The sequence below is a fragment of the Octodon degus genome, unplaced genomic scaffold, assembly GCF_000260255.1.
Source record: "Octodon degus isolate 3935 unplaced genomic scaffold, OctDeg1.0 scaffold00003, whole genome shotgun sequence".
Lineage (NCBI taxonomy): Eukaryota > Metazoa > Chordata > Mammalia > Rodentia > Octodontidae > Octodon > Octodon degus.
In genome coordinates, this window is record NW_004524579.1 from 36,854,938 (window position 1) to 36,869,440 (window position 14,503).

At 46.1% G+C, this 14,503-nt stretch overlaps 1 protein-coding gene across 15 annotated transcripts in view; it reads left to right on the plus strand.

The window, feature by feature from the left end:
- The window catches only part of Nedd4l (neural precursor cell expressed, developmentally down-regulated 4-like, E3 ubiquitin protein ligase), a 342,174-nt gene that overhangs the window by 311,709 nt on the left and 15,962 nt on the right, over positions 1-14,503 (plus strand). For all 15 annotated transcript variants that reach the window (XM_023715286.1, XM_023715293.1, XM_004623689.3 and 12 more), the window contains 4 exons: positions 849-1,078; positions 2,612-2,733; positions 4,477-4,547; positions 6,247-6,342. In XM_023715286.1, the coding sequence (XP_023571054.1) occupies positions 849-1,078; positions 2,612-2,733; positions 4,477-4,547; positions 6,247-6,342 (519 nt within the window). The remainder of the gene's footprint in view (positions 1-848; positions 1,079-2,611; positions 2,734-4,476; positions 4,548-6,246; positions 6,343-14,503) is intronic.

The window sequence follows — 14,503 nt, forward strand, 5'->3', positions numbered from 1 at the left end:
CTGTGGACCAGCAGTTACTCAGAGGTTTCAAAGTTCTGGCTGCAGCACCTAACTTTTAATGACCTTGAAATGACTATTTGTCCTTCAAAGCTTAGATTGGAGTGTGTGAGATTCTAGAGGTTCTTGTGATCCGCCCACACTTCTCCAGCCTCCCTCCGGCACTTACACCACTGTGTTCTGCCTGGCCCCTCTCCTAGAACAAGGCCGGCCCTGTGCAGCATCCTCCAAGGAGGCCATTATCACCTCTTCAGTCAAGTGTTGTATTAACATTGCTGATGAGCTTTTGGTTACTCCCCAAAAACTGGCATAATGGGGTCCCCACCCCCAGTGACAACAAAACAAACTTGCATCTGGGGCAAATTGTATCTCCTACCTGGAGTTCCTCCCAAAGATGAGAATGGTCTCAACTTGGTCAGGTAGAGATTATTTGTGGGTTTTGATTACCTGGGCTGAAGTTGCTCCTTGACTGATGCAATTGCGTGGCATTGGCTGCCTCACTTAGCAGTGGGTAGAGAAATGCCCACGTTGCTTGTCGTGAGCCTGAGGATGGTTTTCTTCCACGGAGCAGATTCTGGGCGTGTGTTCCAGACTCGGCTTAACCACCCGCAAGTGGATGTTCTGTGTGTCCCTTGACATGATGAGACTTTTTTTAATCTGTGCAAAGAAAAAGATCCATAAAAGAAAAAAAAAAATCTCGGTTCCAATTCCTGTCACTGCTCCTCTGTGTAAAGTGTGCCATCATTTCTACCCTTTGTTGTTGGTTGTTTTGTTGTTTTTTTTTTTTCTCTATTAGGAAGCAAGGTGTATGTTTACTGCATGATTATGAACTTTTTATTTCTTCTTTGTAGGCTGATATTCCAAACAGATTTGAAATGAAACTTCACAGAAATAACATATTTGAGGAGTCCTATCGGAGAATCATGTCTGTAAAAAGACCAGATGTCCTAAAAGCTCGACTATGGATTGAATTTGAATCAGAGAAAGGTCTAGACTATGGGGGAGTAGCCAGAGAATGGTTCTTCTTACTTTCCAAAGAGATGTTCAACCCCTACTATGGTCTCTTTGAGTACTCTGCAACGTAAGTCTGGGGGATACATTTGGAATGCGTTCCGCATGGAAATCATTTCATTCTGAAATGAAACTAAACTTAAACTCTTTGAATTAATCTATTTAAACTTAATGAGAAAAAGAAGTAACTTGGTTATGATACAAATCCACTCTGCTGCTTTTAGTCCTTCTCCACTGGGGCCCCTTTTAAGTCTAGAACAGATTGTAAGACTGCATGGTGAAATACAGTACTCTGTGAACACCTCAAGTCGATTCTCCTCTTGTCTGTTGGGTTCATGGCATTGAAATTGAAATGTGTTTGGAGAATTATGGTAAGGAACAGGAGACAATTTCCATTTATAATGTTACATACATGTAAGAAGACGATTTGTGAGTGTCAGAATTCAGAAAATGTCGAACAGGGTTGGTCTCTGAAGTTGCACCATAAAGGTAAATTATGTGGTCTTTGATGAAACACGCTTGGGACACCAAGGAATATGCCTAGGTTCTGTCAGGAAGAACTAGACTGTCCCATACCTTAGGGTTCCATCATTGCCAGCCATGGGAACAAAGGCAGATGGCGTTGCTTTCTCAGTGGTCAGACAGTGGCCACTGACAACACCAACCATTTTTCTCCATGCTAAAGATCCTCAGAGTCCAAAGGCCAGCTCTGAGTTCCTAGTAGTTACTGACCTTGCCAGGAGGTATTTGGCACTACTCCAGCCCTGGACTCTAAGGAGATACGGATTCTCCTGCCCCTTCACCCAGTTCCAGTCTCCAGGGGCTTATTTGGAGGCCGCTTTAGTATGTCCTTTACAGGTGACTTCCACCAAGTGCCCAGTTCAGGGATTGGGTGTTCCTGAGTTCCGTGAGAAAGCCTGCTGTGTAAAATTGTTAAGTAGAAGACTGGTAGCATACATACATCATCTATATTCCCAAAGATAGCCCCAGAGGAGCTTGTCTGGGCAGCCCAGTTTTAAAATTGCTGATTGTAACGACTGTGAGGACAAAGAACCACTGGCTCCATCCAGGCATTGCGGGGTCTGCATTGCCGAGACAGCAGATTCTGCTCCCTGTGCTCCTCGGGCCTTCTCAGGGGACAGTGACGGTCAGATAAACTAAGGGTTGAGCCCATGGGAAAAGCCTTATCCCAAACGAAAAACAAGGAGTTAACCTGCCATCACTACGGAGAATCTGAAGCACTACGTCATTGAGAAGCTCTGCATGGGCCCCTTTATTATGTGTACTTTCTTTTATATCATCAGGATATTTGGCAGTGCCACTTGAAGTTGATATTTTCACAGATCAAAACTAGGCACTCAGCAGCAATCAATGAAAGCTTAGCTTACTCTGTAGGCACACGCCTCAGTCTTAGTAGACCTCAGTGGTTGGTCAGAAAAAGGGCTGACCAGCTGGGGAGCCCAGTTCCCACCTAGTGTAACATTTTTTGATGGCGCCATAACAGTCGTGACAGGTAGCAAAGTAAAACTCAGATCTTGAGTTGCTTTTTCAAAAGTATGCCTGAGCTTTTCTTCTCTCTCTTTTTTTTTTCTTCCCCTAAAAGGGACAACTACACACTTCAGATCAATCCCAATTCAGGCCTTTGTAATGAAGATCATTTGTCTTATTTCACTTTTATTGGAAGAGTTGCTGGTCTGGCAGTGTTTCATGGGAAGCTGTTAGATGGTAAGTTATTAAAAAGTTTTGAAACATCCAAAAACTAGGACAGTGCCATTTGTGATTCTGTTAGGTATTTTATCTTTTACATTGTAAATTATAAGTACAAGCTTCACTAGTTCTCTGTAATGCACTATGTTATTTTTATGTTTGACCCATATAACTGCTCTTTCCCCAGGATCATGTGGGACACTGAAGACAAAGTATCTACCTAGTATTTAAAAAAATTTTTTTAGGCTGTGAAGTACAGAACATTCTGTATTTGTGCATTTTGTGTTTTCCAGCAAAACTTTTTTTGTGGTGAGAATTAGATTTGGTGACAGATGGAAAAGCTAATTGAAAAGTTAATTAAAATGATCTAATCCATCAATATCCTGCCATTGTTCCATTTGCCACCAAATTATTTTTTAATGTGACAAGACTAGATAATTCCAAGTAATGTAATTCAGCTAAGACCTTAACACTATAGTCTCTGCTGAAATAAATTATACAAAATAACCTTATTCTTAAAGTATATAAATAACAAAAGAATTTCAAGTTGCATTAAGGGTTAGAAATCAACCCCATTCCTGGCTATATCATTGGCTTAGCATACAGATTTCTTATGGATTTATTTTCAAAATAAGATAGCACCCCAAAAATCAGCATGCAGAGGCCAGTGAGATAGCTCAGCGGTAGGCAGGTGCAGGGGACTGTGGTTGGATCCCGGTGCCCCATGCCATGCCAGCCCCGCCCTCAGGGTGGGCTGAGTGGGCCAAAAAAAAATCCGTGTGGAAAAATCATCAGAATGTTTTAAAATTTTCCATGAAATAGTGAGGATGAGAGACAGCAAGATTTGAGATTGACATACCAGTGTCTATAGAGAGAGCTATTTGCAGGGGAATTGTGTTAATTGGATTTATGGAGTCTGCACTATCAGTAAATAATTGATATACTCTCTGTACTTTTCCCTTTAGTAGATTGTTACTGTGAATTGCTCACTGATTTTGCTGCTCCGACCTCAGTGTTATATTTTGGAGCAGGGGGAGAGAAGCGCTTCTTTCTGCTGCAGTCTTCTCGTGGGTACATGTGGGGTGTTTGTGGAGACAGCACTAAGTCTTGGATTTTGCAGCCTCTCAGCCTCCCTTCTGCCTTCTTGGTGCTGGTGATTCATGTTCTGCACTGAGAGGAAAAGGCACTGCTCTTCCTGTGAGAGTGTGTGTGTTCTAGGGTGTGGTCTGACCTCAGCAAGCTGGTACTCAGTGGGGAAAAGGAAAATACGAAAGCAGATCACAATGCAAGGGTTTCCGCAGGAGCGAGCACACTCGGCACTCAGAGAGAAACCAACTTGGCCCAAGGCATGGGGATGGCGCCCCCTCAGGGGTGGGTAGTGTGTGAGCATTAGAGGCCAGGATGCTTTGGAAGAGCCGGGGCTGCACAGGAGTCCAGATGCTGCAGTGGGATAGGTGAGGGCAGCAGCCCTTCCTTTTGTCCCCCACACACTGCCAGCCCCTCCTCTGGCCACACCTCCTGGGACACCCTGCTTTTGCCTTGACTGAGAGCTCACAGACCCCTGTGCTATACCCCTCATGTCTGCTAGCTCACTGCCCTCCTTCCTCTCCTCAGGTCCTTGCTCATGTTCATAGATTTCTCTAGAAAGTCCCAATTTTTCTGCCCTGGCCTCTTATTGACACTGAGCAAATTAATCTTTATTTCACACTCTGATGCACAGCTGTGTCTAAGACTTGAAACCCAGTTTTTGCCCTGTTTCAGGTTTCTTCATCCGACCATTTTACAAGATGATGCTGGGAAAGCAGATAACTCTGAATGACATGGAGTCTGTGGTGAGTAAGAGGAGACCCTTTGGTGGGCCACGGCGGAGCACCTGCCCCTCGTGGACAGCAGTTGCCCAGATGTTGTTATTTAGGGTGAGCCACAGAGAGCTCTTAGTTATTAGAAATTAACTGGTCTCCCTAATTTTTGAACAAGCAAATTATTGTTCACATTTCCTAGAATCACAGTGCTCAGGATAGTTCTCCCGAATGTTACCTCTGATTATCCAGCACAGAACTTGTGCGAACAAATCAAGTCCAGGGACATTGAAGACTTAAGCGTGGCCTGTGTTTTCTGTCTGAAACTGCTAGTGCTGAAAGCCTAGAGATTCCTTCACTGTCCCTTTGTTTTCTGACTTCATAAAAAATGGCAAAGGCTAGGCCAAAACAATAGGAGGATCATCGTATAGTGTGGGCATCAGTGACACTGCAGAACAGGAGATCAGAAAGCGGATGTAGAAGAGTTCCTCCAGAAACTGCTAATAGATTTTCAAATTGTACTAAACTTACTCAGTTTCCCTGGATTCATTCTATTAAAGTAGAAAGCCGTTTTTAGAAAAGCAGAAGGTAACATTGCACACCCATTGTACCGGTGCTGCTTTTCTCCTGGCTTTACCTGCATCCTGCCCTTTTCCTTTGGAGTATGGCGGGGGAGGGGGGGTCACCTACATGCCAGTGCACACAGAGCGCCCTCGGGAGGCGTATTCCTCATGAGGGGAATTTGCAGTTCTACTGCAGTGAGAAGGCTGCTCTCCCTCCACTGGGCTGGGTGTCTGCATCTTGTGCATAGCTGGTCTCTGCGTTGACCTCCTTGGACCCGGACTGCTTCTCCTCAGCAAAGGACAGGGGAGGAGAAGGCTGGCACTGCCCTGGAACCAGCTGCTGTATATTTGGTCACGGCCAGGCTGGTGTGCACACCCTTGATACCAGTATTACTTTTCCTTTCAGCTTTCACCTTCCACTTTTTATTCTTGCTTAGAATGAGGAAGCTAATACCACAGAAGTTGTTCATAAAGTCTGTCTACCACTGGTGTTGGTGGTGTCATATTTGCAATACTGGGGTTTAAACCCAGGCCTTCACAGTGAGGTTGGGCTTAAATTGGAGATTTTCCTACCTCAGCCTGCCAATTGCTAGGATTATAGATGTGCACTGCTGTGTCAGTGGCAAAGTTTGAAATACAGTGTTCTTATTCTTTTTGGCTTTTTGAAAGCCTGATATGTTCATAGCAGTAGACCATGGCCTGAGCAAATAGGAGCCCTATGATTCCTGCCCTGGATTTTCTATCTGGAAACTAGCACAGCCTTGCTTTTTGTTTAAATGAAGAGGCTGAGAGTGCAGAAGAGGAAAGAACTTTAAAAATGGATGTTTGCTTAGGACACTGTCTCTTCCCGTTTTCTCTGTCTTCACTTGTAAAAGACAGGAAATACAGTAGTCAGCTCATGTTAAATTCTATAGACCTGGACAGCCTGGCAGGTGTGCCATGTGCCAGAACAGGTGGCTCCCACCTGCCCCATGGTCAGTTACAAACCGCTGTCACTACCAAAGGCTTTGTTTATGGTTTAACATAACAGCAAGTGGTTTGGGGTGGTGCGGGCACCAAAACATGAGTAGTATAAGGTTTGAAGACTGTACGGCATTACATTAGATGAGCTTAATTACTGAAAGGAGTTCCTTTAATGCTTAATTTTACTTTCTATGTCATTTCTATAGGATAGTGAATACTACAATTCTCTGAAATGGATCTTAGAAAATGACCCTACTGAACTGGACCTCATGTTCTGCATAGATGAAGAAAACTTTGGGCAGGTACATGTAGCCAACTTATTAGCTCTTTGGCTCTCAGAGAGCACGTTTGTTTGCACAGGCTGTGGCCCAGCTATGTTGGATGGTTAAGCTTCAGGAGATCATCACCATCTCCCCGTAGCAGCACTTCGCTGTCTTGCGGGAAACCAAATCCTGGGTGCAACGCTTTCCCTCTCCCAGAAGTTGTGCAAACTCTCAGAGGCCTCCCAGGCCTGAACCTGGAGCTCCTAGTTGAGAGCCAGTTTGAAAGCGGTGCTTGGCTTTAGAACTCAGAAATTTATGTGATTGTTTTCTCAGCAGTGTGAGTGTGAGACCATCAATAGTGATGTTCGAGGGGTGTTGGGCAGTTTTTCTCTGCTTTAGGGTTTTGTTGTCATGGAGAAATTTGTGTCATATTGATACAGGGAGAAAAACTGACCTCAGATGGGTGACCTCCAAATGATACAGGGAACCTCCAAGTGGCATAGGGAAAAATCATCTCCTGACCTGACCTGCACAACTTTGTGTTCTCTAAAACCGAAGAATGAATTTTAGGAACAAACAGAGGTTATGAGCAGAATATATTTATTGAAAGAAAGAAAGCTTTTGTCCAAGAGGGACAGGAAGGGGACCCGAGCAGGTTGTCCCCAGGAAACTATCTCTTCCAGGGACTTTTATAGAGTAAAACCATGTGGTGAGGTGGGTCTAAGGTGGTGGAGAACATGGGAACTCGCTTAGTTGGGCATGAGGTGGGACAAAACTATGGTCATCCAATGAGATTACAAGCCCCATTGCTCAGGTAAAATCGATTAAATCCAGGACCAAATCCAGGAAGCAAGTCACGTAGCAGGCGGGTATGAATACAGGACAGGGTTTCTTCCTGTTGGGGGTTGGAATATGGAACAGGGTCTCTTCCCGTTGGGGGTTGGGCTAGTGACTTACTTGGGTCTTTCCAGGTGATCCATACCTATTTAGAATATTAACCCCATGTGTTACTGTTTTAGCCTTTAGGTCTTTAGGTCTGATTCACAGCAGGAACATCCGTCCCTTCCATAGGTGTAAGGCATCTTGTCTTTTGTGCTGTCTTCTTAGAGGGCCTGGCTCTGTCTGACTGCCTATAATATTTCTACCTAACTTGGCTGCCTGCAACAATATGACTCAGGTTTTTCTGGGGTCCCTTCTTGCTTTGTCCCCACACTGCCATCAGGATGGATTGGTCATAAAATCCAATTGGTCAGGTCCCTACCCTCTTGAGGTGAAATCTTAAGAGATTCTCAGAGCAAAGACTCATGTACACCAAATGTAAAGAATTAGTGACATCAAAGAGCAAAAATTGTGGATCAAGAAAATCATCAGCTAAGTATCAGGGTTACTTCTTGCCCCAGTGTCATATTTTGGAACCAGGAAACCAGCCACTGCATGTGGCCTGGGAGTGGCTAGATCTCAGGAACTCTGTGCTGTCCTTCCCAGTTGGTTGGCAACATTTATAGAAGAACCTCAGGGCCCAAGCAGCAGAGGCCTTAGGGCTTTATGTAAATGACCACTGAGTCTATTAAAATCTCGCCCCTCCTCCTTGAAGAACCCCCACAGACAAAGCACACCTGTCCTGCCTGGGCCCATGTGGGAGGTGGCGAAGCTGCTTTCCTGCCGCTGCCCACCCACCTGCCTAGGTCACGAGAAGCCTCCCAGTGCCTCCCCGCCATCAGTTTCCTGCCTCCACTGCCTCTGGTGCTCACTGCTCTCTCCCCAGAAGTGTATGGAGCCATAGTGCTTTGGCCTTCCTTTGTCCCTCCCTTCCTCCCTCCCACTTCCTGACTTTCAGACTTCTTAAAAGACACACCTTCTCTGCTGACCTGGCACACACTGGCCCCCTTCTGCCCTCGTCGTCTGCCTGCTGCTTTCTTGCCCCACCCACTCTAGTCAATGGCCTCGTACCCACTAGGGATGCCAACAGCATCTCTCTCTACCTCCGACTATCAGTTCCTTTTCTTTAGCTGAAGCCTCATCCTACTTTCCAACTGCCCTAGTCTCCACTGCCTCCTGCCCCACTCTGTGAGCAAGACCCAGGACTCCCAGCACTCCAGCACGTTCCTCCTTCCTAGCCCCACTTCCACTTTTTCCTCAGCCATGAAGCATATGTGTCTGGAACCTCACCTCTGTTGTGCTCACTCTCCCATTTCCAGCCGATCCCTGGGCCCTTGGTACCCCCTTCTCTGTGCCTCTCCCTAGTCAGACCCTGCATGTCCCTGGGCTAAGTTGCTCTAACATCCTCCTGTCTCAGTCTTTCATATTCTCATCCTCTTCCCAGCCCATTTTCTGACAGCACCTACCTGTGCTCCCACAGGTAATGTTTCTGAAAGACAAGAACAACTTCCTGTCACCTTCAGTGTAAATTTAAAGCTTCCCGGCGTGGCTTACCATCCCTCACAGCCCAGCACTGCCCTCCCCACTCATCCTGACTCTTCCCTCCTCTTGCCTTCACCATCCCAGTGACCCAGCAACAGTGTCCCCAAATGCACCCTCTGTGCCCTGTGGCTGACTCCAGATCTCATCCCGTCTCTTGTCACCTCTGCCATACTGTCTGCTAGTCTTTGCCTGAGTTACTGTATGCCATAAGCCCTTTTGAGGCCTTCTTCCTGTCTCATTGGTTAGCAGGTAGTTGCCTACTGGGCAAATAAACAAGTAACACTGACCTAGCTTTTAAAAAATGTGAACAGTGTTGTAGGTAGAAAACATCCTATGAGAAAACAAAATGAACTGAATCTCAATGACTTGCTTTTTTTAAGCTAGATCTGTTGACACTTTCAAGTGCCAGTTTTCAAAGGACAACACATAGTGTTATAGTTTGTGCCTAGATGTCCCCCCAAAGCCTCATATAGCCATGGGACAGCTTGTAGAGTTTGTGATTCATTCATAGTCCAATGCTGGGATTATGGGTGTGCGTTCTATGCCCACCCTCGAGTAGGTTAACTGTGTACAGTGTAAGGGGAAAAGAGTCTCTCGCTCCTGCTCTCAGGCCCTTGTTGCTTTTGCTGTCTTCTGCTGCCATGGAGTGTTGCTCCTCTGCCACACTGCTCTGCCTTGGAGCCAGCTGAGTATGGACTGAAACCTCCACAAACTGTGAGCTAAATGAACCTTTCCTTTCTTAATTGTGGACATCGAGTATTTTGTCTCATCGGAGAGAGAAAATTAGGGCCAGAGAGATAGCTCAGTGGCATAAGTGCCTGCCTGACACATGCAAGGCACCAAGTTTGATCCCTGGTAGCGCACACACACACAAAAACAAAGACAGAAAATTGAAATACATAAATTTCCTAGAGCTGTGCAGCTCTCTACTTTCAACACATGTAGAAAGGATTAAAAATAAACCACAAAAGAAGCAAGATAAATCTTGCAGGTCAAGTGAACAGAGAAGCCTCTTTGTGTATCCATCATATAACCAACTCAGGGAACACAGTTGAGAATCTATTAACAGTGGCAAGAGCAGAAACAAATGAACTAAGAAATCTCCTGTATGTACAGTCAAAGGTAACTATTTTCAACTGATAAATGGAAACCAAACACAGGGTGTTGGATTTTTTAGTAGACTTCTAATAAAGATTCTGTTAATCATTATAATTAATGCTAATCATTATAAACAATTCTCAAATCTCCTTATTTAATGTCATGGACTTTTCTGACTTTTGAGTGATGTAATCAGACCCAGGAAATGAGAAGGGTGATGAGGCGTGAAAGGTGATTAGGTGCTGATTAAACTACTCTCTTCCCTTTATTAGAGCACTAACCTGATGAACAAGGTACTAATGTGTGCACTTCACATACTCGGCAGGAATTTAAAGCAAATTCGCTACTTGGCATGGTGGTGCCTCACTTCACAAAATCAATTCTCTACACGATTCTGGTCACAAACTGATCTGGACGAGAACTGAGTCAAATATAGTCATTAGGTTCAGTGTCGTCCTTATGGGAACATTTGATTCGGTTTTTGTCCAATCTGCTTTGTGATCAGAATCGTGGAAAGAATTAAGCTTGTGGACCGAGACCACACTTTGGTTCCTTCTTTCCTGTTCCAGCAGGATGCCCTGTTCACAGCCACACCCACTTCCTCACACTCGGCTCCCACTGCCCCTCCCCAAGTCCAAGCCAGTGCCTGCTCTCTCAGCTCCTCACAGGTCTCCTTGTATCTTCTGTGGTTCTTATTATTGCACAGAGACCATTTCAGTACATGAAGGAGACCATGTCATTTCTCTGCCAGAGAAACTTACCGGTGCTCACATGGTAAAGGTCTAGGTCCTCAGTCTGTGCTGTGAGCTGCCCCATGGCCTACCCTGCTGTTTCTCTGGATTTGTTTTGTATCACAGATTTGCTGCTCAGACTTTCTGGGTCAGCCCTGCTGGCCTTCTGGAACTTTTCCAGCTTCTTCCTACCTCAGGACCTTTGTTTGTGCTTTGTCTTCTGTAGGGAACAGGCTGCTCCCTTCTGAGTTCAGACATCCCTTCTTCTAGGAAGTCGGCATTTGGCCAGTCACGCCTTGGTACTTAGCTGCTTTGAAATGCATTGTTTGGTACCTGATGCATTTTGATGTGAAAATTTTGTCCCAGTACTTATAACTTGTTTGATACTTAACATTGGTTTGGTACTCAGCTTGCAGGTGTCAGTTGGCAGTGCCAGTTGCCTCATAACGAACTACTGTTTCCAGCCAATATGATTTGTTTGGTACTTGCTGTTTGTACGATTCATCCCACCTCCCATAATCAAACACCAGTATACTTCAGAGTTTCCTTCTGTGTCTTCCTAATACCATTACCATAGGGAACTTTTCATTTCTTTGTCCAGGAGTGTGTTTAGCATCTGTCTCCACCAGACTCAGTGACAGCAGCAGCGCACCTGCTGTTGGGTCATTGTCGCACTCTTGGCACTAGTTTGGCGCCAGCATGTGTGTCTGCACTCAGATAATGGTTGTTGAATCAAAAATAGGAGCTGTGGCAGGGTATCCGTCCAAGCCTCTCATCCAGTGCTCTGCGGAGCATTGACCACGCTCTGCACTTGGTTCTAAGCCAGCGTGGGCCAGTCCCCCCAGATCCAGCTAAAAGTTATGTCCTCTGTGGGCAGAGCCAGCACCAGGCACAGCAAGCTGGACACGCACTTGGCCTTCCACAGTGTTTTGTGTGGGAGCCCTTCTCATTTCACAGTTACAAGAGCAACAGACCATGAAGTGGCGGCTGGTGCTTCCGGTTACAGAGCTGCAGCTGTTCTCATTGTGTGACTTGTTTGCTTCCTGCTCAGTGAGAACCTGGAGCTGCTCCTTCCTGGGACCTGCTGTGAGCGTGTCCAATGGCAAAGGTTCAGATGCTGAGCAGGAAGAGTGGCTATGTACCCGTGCCCTCATACACAAACACACACACACACACACAGAGAGGAAAGAAGCCTGTTAGAGCAGAACAAAATGTTCTTCCTTCGTGTTGGGCAGTGCAGGTCTGATGAGGCCCTGGGGGCTGACCTTCAAGAAGCTGGATAGAGAAGGAAGGACAGCAGTCCTCTCGGGAAATTCTTCAGGACAGGGCAGGCCAGGTTAAGCAGCTTCTTAACAGGGCCCAGGGCCCAGGGCCCAGCCGGCTGTTAAAGGAGAATTAGCCGAGAAGTTGTCACAGCCCATGGCCCTCACAGGAGATGCAGCAGGGAGCACAGTGTGCTTGCTTTGCTTCCACTTGTTGGGGATTTTTGGCAGTAGGCAAGTTGGTGAGGGAGGGGCTATCTGACAAAGCTCCTTAGGGGACTATAATGAAAAACAAAAACGAAAACAAAAAAAAGGTTGGAGGGAGTTGGTCAGAACACAGAAACTGGTAATGCACAGGGAGAAGGCTGGGAAGAACCAGGCCAAGAGCCTAGAGGTGGTGACAGTGCCAAGGTCACTCCAGAAATGGCCAGATGGCAGCTGAGAAACTTGGAAGTTAGCATACAAGAGGTACCTGGGAGCACCAGCACTGCCCTTGCCAAGGCTTTGCTGTCATCCTGGGGCAGGAAAGTTGCTTGGCCAGGGACAGAGCTGGGAAGGGCACTGGCTGCTCCTTAGGCTGCACCCCACAGGGGCCAGTGTGTAGTGCTCAGCACACAGAAATGGGGTCACAGAAACAGATCAACCTCTTCTGCCTCAGTCCCATGTGCTCAGTGTGACCTACACTGCTGCTCAGCTAAGTCTGCAGACATTTGGTATAAAGTGTCTATGAAAGGTCAGGGAGCTATGCTGCATCTGAAGCTCTTGATTTGCAAGAGGGGGATTCTAGCTCTGTGAGGGTCATGCGTCTGCCCCTGGCTGCCTCTGACCTATATGAAGAACAGCGAGAAGATTATGCTCAGGATACTAGACTTAAAACCCCAGGACTCCTTCTATCTTAGGGCTTTTTTCCATCAGTACTTACTGAACAGCTGCCACATGTGAGACCCTGTGTTAGTGTCACATACATTCTTTGGGACCCAAGCAAATGATGATCACTACAAAGCCAGTCCTAGGGGCAGAAGGATGTACTTAGTGTAGTGGGGAAGTAGACAAGACTGGCAAGAGTCCACCCAAAGCAGAGGCATGGGGACTACTGCTCTGGAAAAAGGATGCCTGGGCCCGAGCCCCATCTAGTCTGCTGCGTATCATTGGTCAGAGCAGCCCCCTTCCATGTCTCTGGCTCTTCCTCTGCGTGCCATGATGCTGCCGGGGGACAGAGGTATTTAGGAGAAGCCCAGAAATTGCCCTCCAGCTTCTCCCTCCTTAGTACCAGGCTTCTAGCGCCTCTGAGCATGCTGAGGCCTTGCATCCCTGGTGCTGTTTTATATTAAATTATATATGTATATATGTATATATATATATATATATATATATATATATATATATATATATATTATTTCGCATGTCAGTAATCTATACTGTTTGAATGGCAATACTGAATTCTATCTTTTAGATATGTGATATATATTCCTAACTGGCCATGGAGTCTGAAATGAGGAATATGAGATAAGGAGAATGAAAACACAAGACGATAGCTCAACAGAGATGCTTGGCAGGAGTAGAAGCTGGGGAGAAGGTAGCAGGGAGAGCCCAGCTCTGCAGCCCGGGGACTGGGGCTTGCAGCCAACTTCCTGCTTTCCCCTGAGCCTCAGGCTTAGCCAGAAATCGCTGTCACGGTGCTTTGCGTACCCAATGGGGTCCATGATCTGTGGCGGCCCCAACATTACACCTGCAACACAGGGAGAAGTCTGAAACTTGGCCCTACAGTTAGCTGAGGAAATAGAATTTGAACACAGGCCACTGTTGCTACTAAAATGTTGTCTCTGGGAAACCCAAGGAGGACAGAAACTCTATACCATGGACAGAATGACTGACCGAGAAGTCAGCGAGGACCTGGAGGCCTCACCCCAACATGGTGGCCTAGGGAGAGAAGCAGCCACTGAGCTGGCTTCCCTCGGCAGGCCACCCCTGAGCACCCTCTGGCATGGGAATGTGGTCCAGATCAGCCGTGCAGCCTCTTCCTTCTGTGCCCTCCTTATTTAGCTCAGATGGCTGGGGCCCTTTTTCTTTGTTCCTTTCAAAAACATTTCAGCAGTGTTTTACTATAAAATATTAGCCTTTGTAATTAACATAAAACCAGTACAATAAATCTCTCCTCTCTCTCTGTCTCTCTGTCTCTATCTATCTATCTATCTATCTATCTATCTATCTATATATATCAAGATTGAGCCAAACAAGGGCAATTTAGTGGCCTTAAGAGATCTTGCCTCAAAATAAAAAATAAAAAGGACTATGAAGATATCTCAGTGGAAAGACTCTCAGTTCAATTCCCAGGACCACACAGATTATATCTAAAAGAAATATTCTTTACATGTACATAGATGCAAATTTTATATTTGCTTGAATCAAAGTGGAATTATACTGTGCATAGTGCTCCTAATATATATTCCAGGGCCAGCCTGACAGCTCAGTAGACTAAAGCACCTGCTTAGGCTGAGCCCAGCAACCTCGTTCAATCCCCAGGCATGCTGTGCTAGCCCCGCCCCCTGAGCGCACTGAGACGGTAATTAAGACTGGGCGTGGTGGTGCACGCCTGTAATCCCAGCACTTGGGAGGCTGAAAACAGGAGAATCACTATGAGTCTGATCTACATAGTAAAACCCTGTAGACCCTATCCTAAATGCAGAA